Source organism: Budorcas taxicolor, chromosome 22 (genome assembly GCF_023091745.1).
Source record: "Budorcas taxicolor isolate Tak-1 chromosome 22, Takin1.1, whole genome shotgun sequence".
NCBI lineage: Eukaryota > Metazoa > Chordata > Mammalia > Artiodactyla > Bovidae > Budorcas > Budorcas taxicolor.
Window position 1 is genome coordinate 55220194 of NC_068931.1, and position 18991 is coordinate 55239184.

The 18991-nt window shown below is 38.1% G+C and overlaps 1 protein-coding gene across 1 annotated transcript in view; it reads right to left on the reverse strand.

Moving 5' to 3' along the window:
* Positions 1–18991, reverse strand: part of TCF4 (transcription factor 4) — a 376786-nt gene that overhangs the window by 119746 nt on the left and 238049 nt on the right. Inside the window, exons 7-8 of the mRNA XM_052660570.1 lie at positions 14205–14334; positions 13663–13712 (exon numbers count right to left, since the gene is read on the reverse strand). Coding sequence (XP_052516530.1) covers positions 13663–13712; positions 14205–14334 — 180 coding nt within the window. The remainder of the gene's footprint in view (positions 1–13662; positions 13713–14204; positions 14335–18991) is intronic.

Here is an 18991-nt window from a genome sequence, read left to right on the forward strand (position 1 = left end):
ATGCATGATTTAATCTGCAACTAATTAATATGCAAATTTATTCATATGTTAGTTACTAAATTAAAAATGCAAAGAAGCCCTTATGGTGATTCTCGAAATTTTGCACAAACAGAACATTTAAAATGTAAGAAAAATGAAGTTTTTTAGAAACCTATAACATACTTTTAGTGTCTCCAGAACCTGTTGCATTAAGAAGACTCAAAAAAATGCGTGTTTAAATACTAGATAATAATTTAAAAGGTGTGCTAATTTTATGTGAGAATGTGGGAACAGAAAGGTTAATCAGAATTCTCTCGAACTCTTAAGAGATACACTCTAATTACCAGACAAATGGTATTCTATTTCTAAGCTTCCGACCCTGCTTTTAGGGTTGTCAAAAGTTGGTCATCTTACTGATATCTAGTACAAGTAGTTAGGGGAATAAATAGTGTAAGAAAGCAACCAGATATACTGAAAATTCCAGGGTAACTCGGAGCCCATTTGGTGCTCACTAAACACACAATTCACTCCTCAAGATGGCAACTCGCTCTTTTCGCCTTTGGGGAACAGCTCTTTGCAAACAGAGAAATTGGAGGAAAATCTTGAGGGAGCCTAGAAATTCTCCCCAACTCTCTTCCGAAAGAATCCTTCAAAGAAAATAATGTCATTAACCCAAGAGCCACCAAAAAATATAAGGTAATTTCCTCTGAATTCACTCTGGCTATTTCAGCCCTGCGTTTTCCAGACAGTCCAAAACTGATTCGAATCTCTGATGAGAGAAAAGGGATGTGGAGTCGTGTGATTTAAAAATATCTTTGGATGTCTGCATACCGGGGAATATCCATTCAAGTGCCTATTTTATCCTTTGGCACCACAGCCTTCTGCGAGCATCTGATTTCCCGGTGATTTCCTAGTGATCAGCAGCGAGATTTTGTGTGGATCACCTCTGATCTGATTACCTTTCGCATCCGAAGTCCGACGGGCCATGTATGCAGCTCCGGGAGCTGGCACTGGGAACAGCTGTAGTGGCCTCAAGAAATCAACGCAAGTCAACTGTATAAGGAAGCACAATAGATGCGTCTACAGCTCTTCCTAGGGCACTGAACTCTCACCCACGTTAGGGGGAAAAAAAATCGCCATCAGTCTCATCGCTGCCAAGTGACACACAAAAAGGAAGTTAACCATTGGCTGTTACTTTTATTCACAGTCTGACTCTGATCTCCCAGCTTCCCTCAGCCCCTTCTGATGCCAAGCGGGCTACAGCTTGCCCATTTCATTTCGACCACGGCAGCCAAAAAAAGCACTGCCCCACGGTGCAGCGACAAGCAGTCTGTTTTGATATTAGTACCCCAGTATGCGCTGGGAGACAGTCAGATGTCCCCAAACTATGTGGCCTCCCCCGAGGGACCTGGTCCCGGCCTCCCCTGGCCGCAGAGATGCTGAGCCTGCCACAAAGCCTCCACTTTGAAAGCACCAGGGCAGGAAACGCACCCTCCGCGGGACTCAGACAGAAACGGCGGGGAGGGAAGACTCCTGCCCTCCAGTCCCACACTTGTGTCTAACTGGAAATATTAACAGCCTCTCCCCACTGCCTGCCAGCCAGCAGACAGGAGCGCAAACCGAATTACGTAAGGAAGGAGTCCTTTTCTTATGTAACTGAATCTTGGTAATAGGAAGGAAACATCAGATTTTCTTATTTTTCTCTCATAAAAGAAAGAGGTTGATGTGGGGGTTCAAAAGAATGGGGTTTCCCCCCCCACTAATTCTCAGAGAGGTTGGAAAATGGTAATAAAATCCTCCCTTTCGGTCCCCCAGACACACTGCTCTCTCTGCTAAATGTACAGACTCTGAGTCTAACCTGGTTTACCCCGGAATGCACCTGGGATGTTCTCATTCTCTCCAGCCTTAATACATCATGCTTTTTAAGGTCTGCAGTGAGGCAGCCTCAGGTTGAGCGGCTCCATTCCTGGGTATTTCAGGAATCTGAGAGGAACCCGAGGCATTTTTAATTTGTACAGGTGACTCAATTTTGGTTGTGACCAGAACTGAACATAAAGCTTTTAAAAAAGCCTCAATGTACACATTTATGCATTCATTACACAGTGTTAAATCTAATTTGTTCTTTTTACTGTCACAGGAAGCACATGTTTAAAGCAATCTGTTTCCTCATGTGAATGCTTTCCTGTCTGTTTAAAAAAAAATTGCGACACACTTTACCCTGAGTAACCAAGAGGTGATCATAAATATCCCTAAATAGCATTAAACAGATATGAAAGACATTAACACTTTCAGAATGCCAAAGTAGTATTAAAAAAAAAAATTCTAACAGATGCTCCTAGGTCAAAAAGTGAAATGTGTGTTTCCTGAAAAAACACTCTCATCAGAATCATAAATGAACTGTGAGGAGAGGAGTGAGGTGTTGCTGAACAAACCAGGATCCTTTTGGTGAGGAACTCAGCAACCCATTGCCAAAGTGCACTTGCCATAAAAAGCCCAAACTGAAGTGGAAGTTTGATGAAAACCAATATCCTCTGCAATCCACAAGGTGGCAACGACTACAACTGAGGGGCGACCCGGTGGGGTCTCTCTCACTTCCCAGAGAAAGGTTCTGTCTCTGGAAACCCAAGCGTTATCTCTGCTCCGGGAAACCAGGAAGAGGTCTGGCCCAAAGGGACCTTTCCTGCAGTGTGTTATGTGGGGCCTGGCTTTGCTGGACATTGACGTTGGCTGGGAAGAGATGTTTGTTATGAAATGTATCGGTCATCTCTCTCTCCTCCACCCTCTTTAGCAGATTTTTTTTCCCCCTTTAAATGCAAGAATTCAAGAAATCAGCCCTTAGGAAAAAAAACTGTTCTAGGTTTCCCACAGCTCACAAGAAAAAATACTGCCCCCACCTCCCGCCAAAGGAATTCAGCAACGGCATTGAGAAAAAACACATTACTAGGCAGCAAAGGGCAGAATCCCCCAATTCTTTGACTTTTCCAGAAAACATCTGTATAAATAATCCTGCATATTGTTACAAATGGACCTAAACAGTCCTAAACAAATGGAACTCTATTTTACTTTAGAAGAGAAACAAGCTGCCACGCACACCCACTTAGTCAAGGCACCTCCGTCTTCTCAGATGAAGTCAGAACCCCCAGCCTGACTTTTTATGAATGCCACCACCAGCTCTACAAAGGAAGACCAGGGGCATCACTTGGGAGCCCTGCTTCTGGTCGCTTGCAGGATGACGCTGATGGAATAAGAAATAAGTAGCATGTATCTCCTTATCACTTAGAGGCAGGGCTGATATAGGCATAAACAAATTACTGGCAGAGAGAATCATGTTATGAAGACTCTGTCATCTTGGCCTAACGTCCTCGTCCAAAAGGGAAAAGATGGGGAACATCCTTCCAACACAAACTTTGCAGAGCGATTTCGTCGATGACTAAAAAGGCTGACGAGGTGTCTCTGACTGATGGAGATACCACTGTAAGGACAAAGAGATAGAGAAAGTGCTCGAAGTAGTTCCTCAATTGAGAGAAAGCAAGTGGTCTCCATTAGGTAGAATGTTTCTGAATGCACTTGAGACGCTGGCCTCAGTTTCCAGTTAACATTCAGGAGGCTGCATGCTAACAATCTGCTCTAGCGCAGGACGAATCAGGAGGCCGGGACTGACATATATACACTACTCTGTCTAAAACAGGTAACTCGTGGGAACAGACTCCATAGCACAGGGCACTCTACTCAGTGCTTTGGGGTGACCTAAATGGGAAAGAAATAGGAAAAGTGGGGAGGCATGTAAGCATAGAGGTGATGCACTCTGCACAGAAGACACTAACACAACATGGTGAAACCACTCGAGTCCAATAAAAATTTTAAAAAAGAAAAACAGGAAAAAAAATAAAACTTCTTTAGTGTCCAAAGAAAAGTAGTTACTCTGTTGCTGACAATGTATTGCCAGGGCTTATCATGAATATCATCCGCTGTCATAATTTCTAGATACTTACAATGCATCAAGCATATGCTAAGCACATTATATATATTTTTTGTAATTTATCATGATATCCTTAGGAGGGACATATATTTTCCCCATTTTCCAGGGAAAGAGTCAAGAATGACATCATATGCCCAGAGCCAGGTAACTAGTCACTGGCACAATCAACTAAAAAAAAAACAAAAACAAATGGGTGATCAGATTCCGTGCTCTTAACCAGCAGATGATACTGTTTCTAGTAGAGATATCCTATCCTGGAATATCTGGATATTCTAGGGGATATGCCTGGGCCAAAGTTGTGCATTATAACCAGTGACTTTAGAGGTATTGAGGGTCATTCTACAATGAGATGAAACTTGTGAATATTCGATTTATTCCAAATCGTCAAATATTTGCTAAATGAGCCAGGGTGCACAAAGTTTCCGGTCCACAAAGTGTTCCGAACAGCTACAGCCTCATGAATAAGGACACAGACAGAAACCTCAAGGGCAGACTGCCAAGGTGACTATCCCAGCTCTGCCACATACTGGCTGTGTGACCTTGGGCATGTTTCTTCACCTCTCTGTGCCTCTATTCTTTTATCCCCAAATAAACAGTAGCACCCATCTCACTGAATCTGTGAAGGAATAAATGATTTAACAGATGCCAAGTGCTCAGTATCTGGCGCAGAATAAACACTAGGTTAAGGGTCTGTTACCAGTCCACCAACATCAGCTCACGCAGCAGACATTACCTCTATCTATTTTAGAGACCACAAAACAGGCTTGCAACCCAACCAAGGCCACCAAGTGAGTAAGGAGAGGACGTGAGACACTAAAGCAGGAAGGTTTCTAGTGGCGTTGTCTGCACACGACTCTACCACTTTTATTACTATATTCATTCAATGGAAATATATTTCTAAGTAATATGCAAAAAGCAATGAGTTGAGTTTCTATGGGACAAAAAAAGATGTATGTAAAACAAAAAAGACCTTTACCCTCTCCAGGGTGGTTACAGGTGAGTAAGGGGATTCAGCTGCTCCATAAAGAAACCTAAAGGACAAAATATCCCTGGGTCACACTGTGTGATTTCATTTCTTGAATGTACAACTTTCTCAAAAGGCCAGACTTTCTGCTCTTTTTAAAATGCTAAGGCCATTCCCCAAATTTGGCTGTGAGCGACATTACACTGAGAATTTCCCTAAACACCAAGGACCTTAGTTGTGAAGCTTCGCAATTCAGATAAAGCACACACTGAAGAGAAAGAACTGTTCAACAATACATGGCATGTCTGGCTTTTAGTTTAGTTGTGGAAATGCTTTCAATAAGTATAAATGAAGAAAGAAGTGAATGAAGGAATGAATGAATGGATGAAAACTTCTAAAAATGACTTTTCCCCTCCCACCTGCGTACTCCCAGTTTATTATAGGGTTCCACTTAACAGCTAGATTGCTGATGTAATTTATTAAAGGGGAAACAAAATAGCACTGTTTCTAAAATACTTACTGGGGTTTGAATTTTCTAATTCCAACTATATCTGTCCATAATAAATATGATTCTGTTCTCTTTCGCCCAGCACTAGCGACTAAGCTACAGATTATATGTGACAACATCTCATACAGTTAAAAATAAAATTCACATAAAGGAACTCTATGAGGACTGCCTAGGTTTTGCCACTGAAATTTCACTCACAAGGCACAGGCCTTACTATTAAACAAAACATAAGTGGCAGAATGTGTTATCTTTTTATTATACAACAATACTTTCAAACAGTATAACAGTTACAGAAATAGGTTTATTTCCTATTTAGCTTCAAGGTTGAAAACATTCAAACTGATTCAACAAGTCTCCATCACCAGGCCATGAATATTCTTTTAAACTCTCAGCTTCAGGAGAAATGACACACAAGTTAAGTATGTTGCATCCTTAAACAAATTTTATTTTTATCTCCTCTGTTAACATCTCAAGCTATTACACTTTCCTATCATAAAGCCCAATTTTTATACTCCACTTATTATTGAATTATTTTGCACTTCAAATTCTTTTCATAATGAGCAAGCCAGAAAATATTATTGTACCCTAGGCTTATACACCTGAGCACCTGTGAAACAGCCGTATTCCCCAAACAGGGTTACTCCAAAACATTACCGCCAAGAATCAGCCACCTACTTGAAACTGCCTTCTCATAGCAGCTAATGATATAATGATATACTGTGCCAATCGGTAGAATGAAAGCCATTACAATATTATTATAAGTATAATCCAGGAGGCATATTTAGAATGATATGGGCTGGGAGGGAGGAAGCTGCTGGAGACAGTTAGGAACTCGGTCTCAGATGATATCTAAATAATTGTTCCAAAATAGCACTATTCTAAAATCCCTGGATGGGAACAGCAGTGGAGACAGTGACGGGTCTTGTATGTGTGTGGAAGGCAGGTACCACAAGAGTCGTTTTTCTGACAAAACCTAAGTCTTTCTAACGTGAGTCCATGCTCTTTCATCACCAGGGCTGAAAAATACAACTGATAGAGGAAAACACCAAAATTTTCCCTTTATACCTGGCCATGAAGGGAGCTGCTCAATACAACGTCCCCATTCTTCTGTGACACTGAGCACTCAAAATAAATGTAGGGAAACGTAATCCACGCACAGACCCTCCTCTGATTACTCCAGAAGTAAACGCTTATGGATCAAGTTTCAACCCTAGCAGGGTGTTTATGATTAATTCCTCCGACGACAAAATTAGACTCGGAAGACAATAGTGGGTGTCTCTGAAGCACGGAAAAGGAATTCTTAAAAGATTCTTTTCAAAATCCCATTTGCACATTCTCTCGGAATTCAAATAGATATTTCTCCCTGAAACTTAAAATCACCCTTATTTCCAACCCTGAAATTTTCCAAACTGCAGACTCTTCTGCACTACCTGCATTTCTCTGAAGAGGGAGTATAGGCTCTAGAAAAGCAGAAACTCCAACAGCTCTGCACCTACGCAACAGCGGCAGCCAAACACCCGAAACACCCAGAATCACTCACAGGCTGCTGTTCTGAGATAAAATAATGGAGTATTACAATTACAAACTCTGCACCGAATTTTAAGAAAAGCTCTCATTCCTTTGAAAATGAACATGTTTGTGTTCACAGACAACACCCTGCGACAGTGAAGACCAAGGCTAAGAATCTCAGGCTATTGCTTTGAAACGCAACTTTATGTTCAGTGTTAAGAATTCAGTGCAATTTGTGAAAAAAATAAAACAACACAGCAAGTGTCTGTCAACAGCCTGACACAATCTAACCTGGCTTAAGAAAATAAAACTTCACTGTGTTTGAAGAGATTCTTTATACCTTTTAGGATTGTTGCTACGTATTTGTTCTAAGAGCATCTTATTTAAAATCCTCCAAATTTGATCTGACTTTCATTCACAACTTTCAAACAAAAAATTTAGAATTGCTTGAAGACAAGAAGACACACCTTGAAAAGGCAGAGTTGTCAGTAATTGGCAGTGGTGGGCGGGGGGAAGGTACAGAAAGAGAAAACTCCTCAATGTTAGAAAATCAACAAATGTTTCAGTCGAGAAAATATTAAAAGTTTAAAAGATGATGCTCAACCGAATACTAAGCCAAGCATCTCTATTATTCCACAAACATAAAATAAAGGTACTTGAGCCAGATTGTGCAGAACAAATTTCTATAATTTCTGAACACACGCAAGCCTGTCATAATTCTCTCTCTAGGCTCTCCAGCAGCCTTACAGTCGTTTCTTACCTTCTTAATAATTAAACCATTCAGAGGAAGCCCAAGACTTCACTGCAAAGTATACTCTTCAATGAAGGTGATAATGTAAGGTTGGAAATAACAGTTGCCTGAAATGTGTTTCTCTTTTCTCAACAAATGAGTCCAGCTCTACACTGAATGTTATTGTTCCAGTTGAAATTTCGACAGAAATCTAAGGGGGTGAAATACTGAAAACCTGGTTAAAAAAGAAAAATAGATGACGGTGGGAGGGGAGGCACATCACAGGTACCACCTCGGAAGAGCTTGCTTAGTGGGATAATCAGATAAAGCTGGCTGACAAGGCAGCTCCATGGTGGAGAGAGCTGATGGCTATCTTGTGAGTCTTTCAAGCACACATCCTTATCATCTGTAAGGATAATCCGAACAGAGATCAGAAATACATAAACCTTTCACCCATAGTTAACTGAAGTTTTTCTCCTCCCTTACATTTCTTCTCACTTTATATTTAAGATACACACACATCAGAAGACACCTTTAAAAAGGCGAATTTAAAAGGAGCAGAATTGGATTTCAAGACAAGGAGGGCAGTGGATGAGAATCCTTAAGATTCTGAAATTCCAAACAAAAATACATAAATCTTTGAGCAATCTCCTGAGACACTGAAATGCTTTATGGGATAGATGTTGTTTATTTGGATGAATTTTATAGCATTCAAAAGTACTTTTCATGGAATAAGAACCCTCAATGTAAAGTTAAATATAGAGATTCTCCTATGTTTGTTTCACAACCAGCAATTCAAAGAAAGCCTAACTTCTATAACCTATAACTGCAGGGAAAAGGAGAAAACTGGTTTTCAAAGAAAACAAATAAATACTTCTTTTGTGATGAGTATTTTTGCGACTTTCAAGGTGCTTCCCAATGTCATGTTACATATTCTGTGTGATTTCTGTGAAAAATACTTTTGTCCTGTTTGGAATGATTTACTTGCATTATCCTTCACCTTATTTCTGCTTATACATTTTCATCACAAGCATAATTTAAATAACCACACCTCAGACATCAATATCATTAATTGGAAATGGGCACTTTAAGTTTAAAGGTAACGATTGTGAGCTGTCTAATATTTTAATGTAAACACCTACAGTTAAACTTTTTCACAAAGTATCTGCTTCTCTAGGAATGAACTTTGAAGAAGCCCCCCGCTCCTTTTATATCTTATCACACAATTGTCTTCTTCTAGACTTTTCTAAACAGGATGGAGCCCAGGTGGCTGACACTTAGTTCACTTTAAAATCAACATAAATTTTATTTTAGCAAAAGTTGTATTGTCACTCAAGTTAAAAATTTGTTCTCATGAAAAGGCATCATTTTGATTTCCTTGAAATCAATTTCAAAAGTAGTGGGGGAAATTAAGTGTTTTAAGTACTGAGTTTTTCAATTACATATATATACTTTCTTGGCTTCTAATAAGAAAGAAACAATTGCCAAGTTCTCTTTTAAATTGTGATTTCCTCAAGCATTTGAAAAAAAAATCTAAAAATAGCTTAGGATATAAACTCAACATCATGTTTGCAACCTTCAAATATGAAGGTTTTTATATAATGGAAAATACTGAGAACAGTTAATGCTGTCAGCATTATACAACTTTTCCTGTTATTTCTAAGTCTCTTCTGTAAAATAATGTCTCATCCAGACTTAAAGATTTTATTTTGCTTAAGAAGTCTACCCTTAAAAAAAACTGGTTAACCTGGTCTCTCTCATGCACATTGAGTCTGTATTTTTCAAGTCTACCTAATGAACTTATATCTTATATATATATCTTATATCTTATCTTAACTTATATCTCAAATTTTCTTGGAGAGTCCAAATTTTATTTCAGATTCTTTACCATAGCTGACATTGCTTTCTTTAAAATTCATGTGTTCAAAATTATTTCTGACCACTTACAAAGTTTGTTAGACCTTTCTGAATTTAAAACCAAAAACCAAACCAAAAATCAACTGCAATTTAACACAGAAAATAGACTTTCTTAAAAAGTACAGTTTGGAAAAAAAAAAGATAGCCTGTAATAAGAGAGATTATAGACTGTTTCTAAAGATAAAACTTCTTATTTCCAGAGAATTCTGAAGTTCCAAGGATTCCAACTGAGGATGTTAGTGAGACTGTCACTAAATTGGATTAGAAATGGAGATAAATTCCACCAATATTTGAAGTAGAAGGGTTGGAGCTATTAATATAGTTTCTGGTTGTAAGAATATCATTTTGAAACAGGTCTTCTGTGTTTACATTTTGGTGGGTACATGAAAGTTTCTGAAAGACAATGTCCTTTGTATCTGTGTTTTTCCTGTGTGTTTGGAAAAAAAATATTTTAAAACAGCAACACATTAAAAAAATTATTTTTGCTTTCTAGATTTTAATGCTTCCATGCTAATTTCTAAGAATCACGGACCATTTTATCCAAAAATGTGATTTAAAGTGATGTGTTTTTCTCTGCATGAATTCATGACTCAATATGTAGGATGATTAGGCCATACAAGATAGGAAATTTGCTGGACAGAGCAGTAAAGTGGGAAAATAATAAGTTTAAGATGATATATGGTTTCAAAAAGGAAAACCAAGATGTGGAAATCAAACAATTAGTTCACGGGCAGATGTGAGAAATTAGGCAAGATAAATCCTCGCATCCACAAAAAACAAAGCTGTATTGTTAAAGTCCTATCCAAAGATGAGGGCTATCAGAAATTGAGATGTGGCTGAAGAGAGCAACATACTAAAACGAGACAAGAACACAAAAATGTTCCGCAGTACTAAGCAGGGCTCTTGTGGGCGATTAGGTAGTTGTCAATTTCACACAGCTTCTCCTTTAAGAAAACATCACCCCAGCCCTTAACTATAGGCCTCTGTTCTCCAAGGGGACAGACTCCCTTCCCTGCACTGCGCCTGTGCGCTGCGACCCTGCAGGCTGGTCCTTTCCGCCACCCTATCACTGTCATGCTTCCATAGTGACTCAAGGTCTCTTGATGCAGTGCACAGTACAAACACATTCAAGGATCCTGCCAGATCCATGACACGACGTTGGGCCAGGCTTATGTTTTCTCTCTCCCACAGATGCTGCCGTTATTTTCAAAAACAGGGCCAGGCCAGCCCCTCACTCTCTCAATTTCCTGTGAAGATCCAGCCTAATGGTAGCAAGAGAGAAGCTCGGCTTCTGTCCCCGAGTCGTGCCATAAATAGTATCTGATTACAGATGTCACCACTTACATTTTCTTTTATGGTAAGGAAGAGAAAGGGCCCATTTCGAAAAGGAGGGAAAAAAAGTGAGTTGACGGGAACAGATTGTGACAGATTTATTAGTATTTATCACGGTAAATATGTATTGATGAAAACATATAAATGTATTTATCCAGTCATAATCACTCCAAAAGAAACCTTTTATTATCCCCAATTTTTTATCTGTCATAAAAATATTCACAGATATTGAAGTAAGTTTTAGAAGCATCTTTTTATGGGATAAATAGTCATAATTTTATTTGAGGACTGAAGATACAGAAATACAGATCTACTGGAGCAAAAGTGTTAGAGTATCTAATACAGATCATCATTTTAGATGAAACTGAAATGTTTATTTTATTCAGTGATAAGGCATGTGGATTCTGTTATCAGTAATAAGCATTCCAATTCATACAACAAAGCTCATATAAACTGAGCTAAACTGCTATTAAAAGAGGGCTGAGATTTGTTGAAGTAATGACAATAAACAGATGACTAGATTTTAAAATCAACCAAACTGCCTTCTTCTTGCTTAAAGCAGACAAACAAGAAGCAAAACAAAAATTTTAAATTACAAGGATAAAATTCTCATTTCAACTTAGTTTTCCTCCTTATCTTTCAAAAAGAGTTCTTTATGGAGCAAAATACCAAATATTCCTTAAGGACCACTGAAACATCTAGCTAACATAAATTTTCAAAGAAGAGGAATCTCTAAACTGACCATCAAAAGCCAAAAATTAAGTAATACAAATTTCCAATTCCAGATTTATTGGGAAGCAAGGAAAGACACTCTTATAGTTCTGAACGTATGACAACATATCAGTAACACGTAACTGTTTTAACAGCAAAGAAAAAACTATACCAGTAATATATTCTATACTGGCCAGTTAGCTCTACAGAAAATACTTAAAAACTGACAATGAATTATGAGAAATTGTTGTTGACAATGATTAAGTGGATAGATAATATCTAATGCCACACCAAAGCACTCCTTAGAAACTCGGCAAATTTCTGCATAATTTATTTCAGCACTGAAAAAAAATAAACTAAGTTAATTTGAAGATGAAACATAATCAGTGTACTATCACTTTAACTTTTGCATTGCTTTTATAGAAGAGTTTATTCTATCACTTTAAAATATTTAAAGATCCACTTATTGTATTTAATACTGTCCGATTAGGTTCAGACATGTTTAAAATGTAAACAGCTGTGAGTACTGTATCATTTGAAGTTGTCATAAAAGCTATTAAAAGCTAAAGTTTCACCTACATTAAATCCACCACAAATTTAAAGCTTAAAATACGGTTATAAAAACCTGAGAGGATATTAGTCAATTTCAAGACAACATAGAAACACAAGAATAAAACCACTCAGTATGTTTTTAAACGACTTATTGGTAGTCTAAAGTGACTATTTTATACACCATTGGCAGTTTTATTTACAAAATATTTTTCTATATTTATGGATAATTTTGTGATGCTTTTTCAACATTACCAAGTCTCTGATAATCAGCATACAAAATTTGTTTTTTCCCTGATAAGACTTATTCTGATATATTCGCTTAATAATTTTTTGGATGAGCTGAACTGAAATCAAGTCAAACACACAGGTGTTTGGGTTAATCTAATCTTAGCACATTTGCAAAACCCATTATTCTTCTAATTTATTAAAAATGAAATAAAAACTAATATGCAAGCACTGATTGGTAATATTATTTTCAGAAATCTCAATATAATTTTATTTTAGTGTACAAGAACTTATGATAAGGCTCATTAGCATTCTTTTCAAAGAATACTAATGCTCTACAGAACACAGAATTAAATTAAAGCTATATATACATAAATTTATCATAGGAGGGAAGGAAGAACAAAAGGGAGGAGAAAGTAAGGAGGAAACAGGGAAAGAAAAGAGAAACTCATATTTTGATTCTACATAGGGGGAAATTACTAGAAATGGACCAGTTCTAAACAAAATTACCTAGGAATTCAAGTTTGAAAACATATGTTTTCATATATATGAACATATACATATAAGGATAAATATATATATATATAAAGATTGAAAATAAAACATCATGTATTTAACTGTGATCATAACCAACTTTTGTTATGCTGGCAAATGGAGAGACCCCCAGCAACCCCGGCTCAAAGCTCTAGGTATTAAAAAGACCCAGAATGCTTTTGGTTCCAGCTGGATTCTTCTAGTTACCACCTGGTATTCCAGACACAAATGGCCACCGAGGCAGCTACCTTCCCAGCCTTTATTCAGTCCCCTCTCTAGAAAATAGAGACATTCTCCCTGCACTCTGGGCTGAAACCCATGTAAATTTTTCCTAAATCCTCTCCACAAATCTCCTTTCGCATGCAAATCCATAAATCATCATAATACCGACAAAGAATTTAACCAACACATGAAACTAATACTCATTCTCCTGAAAGCTCTGTGCAGGTAAAACTCCTGGAACTTCAGGCACCGTTTCAAGGCTCTCTTCAGAGCTTAACCAGCTAAATATCAACACACCCACCCTGTCTTCCAGGATGTGCAATTAATCACTCCAACGTGGGTCAGGTGGCTGGGGGTGCAGGCCCCTGTTACCTCATCCACATTCTTGATAAAACACGCCACTCTGGTGGATGGGACCCCATTTACTCCTATCTCCTTGGCATCAATACAGAGCTGAACAAAATAAACAATATACAAAAGCAGAAACGAGCAGTACTTACTGAAGATGGCAAACCTGGAGGGACTTTTCGAACTTTCTTTGTCTGAACCTCTGAAAGAAAATGAGGAGGCTGTGAGGTTCCCTGCGTGCCCATTCTCCTAACTCAGACAGATTACACCACGAAGCCATTTAGAGTCAACCAGATTTTCTTAAATCGTTACTTTAGCAAAATGTCACTACCGCTACCATCTTTTTCCTCTGGCAGAAATCAAAGTCTGCCTCGTTCATAAAAATGAAGAGATTTAACTTTTTAATGCTTTGGTTTTTAAAAGAGGTTCCTTAGCTGGGCGGCCAAGAGAAAACAAGAAATAAGCATACACCGAAATAGCTCTCCTGCTACTATAAGTTGTTAACATACCCACTCAGAGTATTACTGGGGTGGTGGGGAGGCGATCATGAGCCTGAAGATTGAGCACAATTTCATGGGGCTTTTTTTGGGGAGAGGTGGAGTGAGGACAGGTTGAGAGGATGGTATTAAGAAAGAAAGAGAAAGAAAAAGATTACTAATAATCACTCAGGCATTCAAAGAGAGGAATACCTTACCCAGGGCACTACCGTGAAGAGGCCTCCTTCGGGGGTTATTGCTAGAATACTGATAATACTGGGAACCAGGTTTGGTGGGCGAAAGGGTTCCTGGGTTGCCCATATCCATGTCACCTCCAAGGAGACTCTGCTAAAAGGTTAAAAAGGAAAAACAAACATATAAGGTTAAGTTTTGACATTCGCCACCCCCCTCACCAACTGACTGTTAGTACTTAAACCAGTGCAATAAAGGAGACAGCATCTGCTAAAGCTGAAACAATTAAAACCCAACCCGGCAGAAAGGAAAAGAAAAGCCATCTAAGAAGCTACTCCGAATTTGTGAATTTTTAGTTCCTTAATTTTGGAGAAGAAGGTAGACGGTGATGCTCGTTAAACATGATTTTCATCTTTTAAGACGACTGATATGTTCACCTTGTAAGTAAAGGGCATTTATGTCAGGTTACAATTTTCTTGATCTAGAGTTAGGCTCATATCTGGGAACAAGTCATGCCCTTCCCTGAACAAGAACCAGGCAGAATCTGATTTTTCGGACGCATACAACTTCCCCCCACTGCTCACACTGGGGGAAGAGTATAGATGTTCATATCCACTGGGAACCCTGCCTCTCTGCAAGACCCTCCACGAATTCACACCGCACCCCCAGAAGACAGAATGCCATCTGAACCAGGAGGAAATTCAAAATGCTCACACTGACTTCTAAAATTATAGGAACAGTAGGCATCCTGAACCAACAGGAGCACATTAAAGGACTTCAGAATACCCTCTTGAGGATTATCAGAAACTAAAACACATCCCCACAGATTAAACGTTTACCTGAACACTAGAAAATTCTCCCAAATATCATTAACCTATTATGGCGTGACAAATCACTAAACTTTTGAAAATGATGACATACGAAAACTTAAATAATATGACAGACTCTAAAAACTACATAGAAACTTACCCACAATATATAAATCGCCTGATTATACTCTGCATTGAACACATTGTTCTTTTAATTATTCGGATATGCAAGAAAACCAGTGTAGATACTACCATTTATATTAAGAACAAATTTACTATTAAATAAAGAAATTTTAAAATTAAGTACTAAAAAATCTAACTTTATCGTTACTTGTAATCAACTTTTACTGACTGAACTAATTACTGTCCTTGATAAAGTACAGAACGTGTTTTCCCTAATCTAAATTCTAATCACCATGTCACTCACAACAGACTTAGAGATGCTTCACTAACACACTATTCACATGCAAAATACTCTAAATAGGCCAATTATGACTCTGCCCCTGTTCCCCGGTTAACCCGCTGAGAACTGAAAAATTTCACAAGGCAGTCACCAACTAAAACAAAGGGTCCTTGTTTTAAATTAAGACAGTCTTTTTGATTCCTAAATAGCTCAACAAAGTGGCATGTCTTCTGGTGAAAGCAGTTGGTCAAATATGACCCATAAGCTGGAAAATCAAAAATTCAAACATCCCCTCTCCACCACCATATACCTTAAATATCATAAAGAGAATCCCTCTATTCTGAGGGATTTTTGTCAGAGCTGGAGAAGTCATATATAAAGGACTAATCAGCTACTGACAAGCTTGCCTTCACTGCTTCCAGTTTAAGACTTTTCCAGTTTAAGACACATAATAAACGTTACTTTAAAATTTTGAGGATGAGATTTTAGGACAGAAGGGCATTTTGAGTATAAACTCATTTCGAATATCTTAATATTTACCAAATGCCTGAGACAACCGGATCATTTACCAGACAGAAATTTGACATTCGCATATTCAATTATTGCCTCTTCCGAATTTAGGAAAGAAAACAAAATGCAAGCCAATGACAAACTAAACTAGAGAGCTCTTTACAACAGTTTCCAATAAATCAGGAAACCAACAGTGTAACATAAAAATTTTAAAAATCACTGTAGGAGTGGCATTTAACATTTTTAGAATGTCAACCTGAAATTTCGCTCTTGATAAATAGATTTAAGTCCAAGTTTTCTTTGCAACTCCCATCAGTAAAGCCGTAAATGATTTAAATCACAACCTCTTTACATTTTGGGAAATCTACAAATGAGCCTTCATTTCACTGGAAAGAGGAGTTTGAAAATGATCTTACTGATAACTTCATAGTTTAGCTATCACCCTTATTTCTGCAATTTTCTCTCCCTAAAATTATACAAAATATCCCCCAAAGGGCTGAGCAGATAGGTTGAACTGCTTGCTTGTCTTTTTAATGAGCTTAACCATTGCTTAATTCTTGTTGGTCCTAGTGGCAAAGGTTTTCCCTCTCAAGAAAGTCGACGCGTTCAATAGGTCACCATCAAAACAAACAGGCTTGCTGCACTGTGAGCAGTCTTCACAACAGAGCTGTGAAAAATATAAAATGATAACTAGATAGCTAACTGGCTGTAGCTGACTTCATTGTTGTTAATTTTAAAGAAAGTCATTTCGTGGACCAGTTGCAAATAGATCAGGCTTCCAGCTCTTACGTGACACCAACTATGTACAGCAACACAGGACTGAGCAGACAGCACTTACAAACGTTTAGTGGCTCCTGCTTTGTATTTTTTTTTTGGACAAGGCACATTCCTGTTTCTTTCTTTTTAAATATGTTTGTTCCTTTTTCTTTTTCACTCAGACAATAGAATCATTCTTCTAAAGCATACAAAAATAAGCATTTCCTCACACTTAAGGGAGGCCCTAATCACCCCCCAAGGGAAAAATTAAGATAAAAATATGTGTGTTCTTATTGTAGAGGACATTTGTAAAATGAACAATGACCATTTACTATTGTTTGGCCTTTACGTCACGTACTTAACTAACTCTCTTTAGCCATGAGAAAGATAAAAAAAATTTTTTTCCACTGGCTGGAAACCTGAGTTTGTGCATTTTAAAAACTTAATGCCATTCAACTGAGTAAGGTAAAATTAAATATTGTGCAGAATGAATAAAGCATTCCTTTACATTGAATTTACCTACATGTACACATGCACATTTATATGTGCGTATGCTTTCAATACATACGTATATACATACGTTATATATCTGAAGACAAATTTATACTTAACAAAACTGCGAAAGCTTAAGTCTACTTTCAATATGGGCAAATTCATCTTTGCCTTAAATAGGATTATAGAGGTCTTAGGTTTTTCGAATTGTGCAAGCTCATGCTCTGCGGTTACGCTGGGTCCCAGTAGAGAGCCGCCCTGGTCTGCCAGGAAACACTGGAAGCAAGATGTGGCATCTCACAGAGCTAACCTGTAAATCTTAAAGCCAGAGTTGACGATTTGTTTTAACTGCCTGCAAAGTGATGCGACCATCTCTTCCCCTTATTCACTCCTTATTTTCGTCCAAAGACCAACCATTTTAAAAGTTAAAATACCCTAACCAAAGGATAAAATGTAGTGACTTAGTCAACCCAATTTAAACACTGACGGGGTGGGGGTGGGGGAGTTCGTCCATCCTCTGCCATCAAAGACCCTGGGTCTGCAAAGACCCAGGCCCAACACAGCCACTCAAATGCCAAATGCAGCGATTCTGTAAGGGGCCTTTCAAAGAAACTTTTTGTTTGTTTCACATCAGAGCTGGGTCTCCAACTATCTTTCTAGCACATTCTCAACCTTGCTCCCCACTGCCTTTGTGGGGAGCTTTTTTAACATCCTTGATAAACCACCAAACTTTGCTTATGCAACCAAGAAGACAAACCATGAATTAAAACGTGGGTAACAGAAAGGCAGCATATATCTTAAATTAGATTTATAACTGAATGGTAATCAAAAATAGAACTAACTGCTTCAAGCTTAAATTATCAACTTTTTTCTTGTTAAACTAAAATCATCTTGCACTGAACTATTATTTCATTTCAGTCAGCACTTTAAATGTAATGGGTGGGTGGTACATTTCTAAAAAGGAAGATTATATTTACCCTTAATTATAGATATGAGTGAGATCAGAGTACGATGAACGCTGCTTTTTCGGTTTATAATTAGTTCATCTAATAGGTGAATGACCTTGAGTTTCAGAGTTGAAATTTGGGAGAGAGAGACGAAAAAAAAAAAGTAGGAGGGGGGAAAAAAATCTTTGGGGAAAATCAAAAGTGCCCCTGGTTTCTTAGGGCTTTCTCTGGCTTTGCGTCACTCCCATTGCGTTGTGATCCGATATCAGACACAACATCTTGGGGGGATGTTAGAGAACAGAGAAAAGCAGTCTCAGATGAAACCAGATTAAGCTCCTTTTCTGAACTATTGCCAAATGCTTGTGAGTCTAATTCATGTTTGGGTATTCTAGTACTCACACAGCTGCAATTCCATTCTTTCATCACAAACCTAAGTGATGTATAGTGGCTTTGTATGGTGAACTGACTCTTTATAGCCAGGAATTTTAGAAGGCTTTACGTTAATATGGAAATAAAATTCTGAACCACTCTAAAACTTATAAATGCGGGATGTACGTAGACGGAGCTAATAGACTGAAGTGCCAAATGCAAAATTCACATTAAAAAAATTATAAATTAGATTTGCTTAAAAGACTTAAAGGAAATTCACAACTGAGGTCATTTGTACACAGTTAATTCTGTACAGAATTGGGTTTTTGAAGACACTGCTGAATAAAGATTCCTAACAGCCATGGGGAAGTTTTTGCAAATCCCTGTCAAATAGCTGCTGCTGAATTTGCCATTTTGACCACAGAAGGGCCATTGCTGACTTTCTACAGTAGCAGGAGGGGGTGATAATTTTGCTGCTGTTGGCACTTACTCCACAACCCCAGAATATATCTTGCACCAAAGGGCAA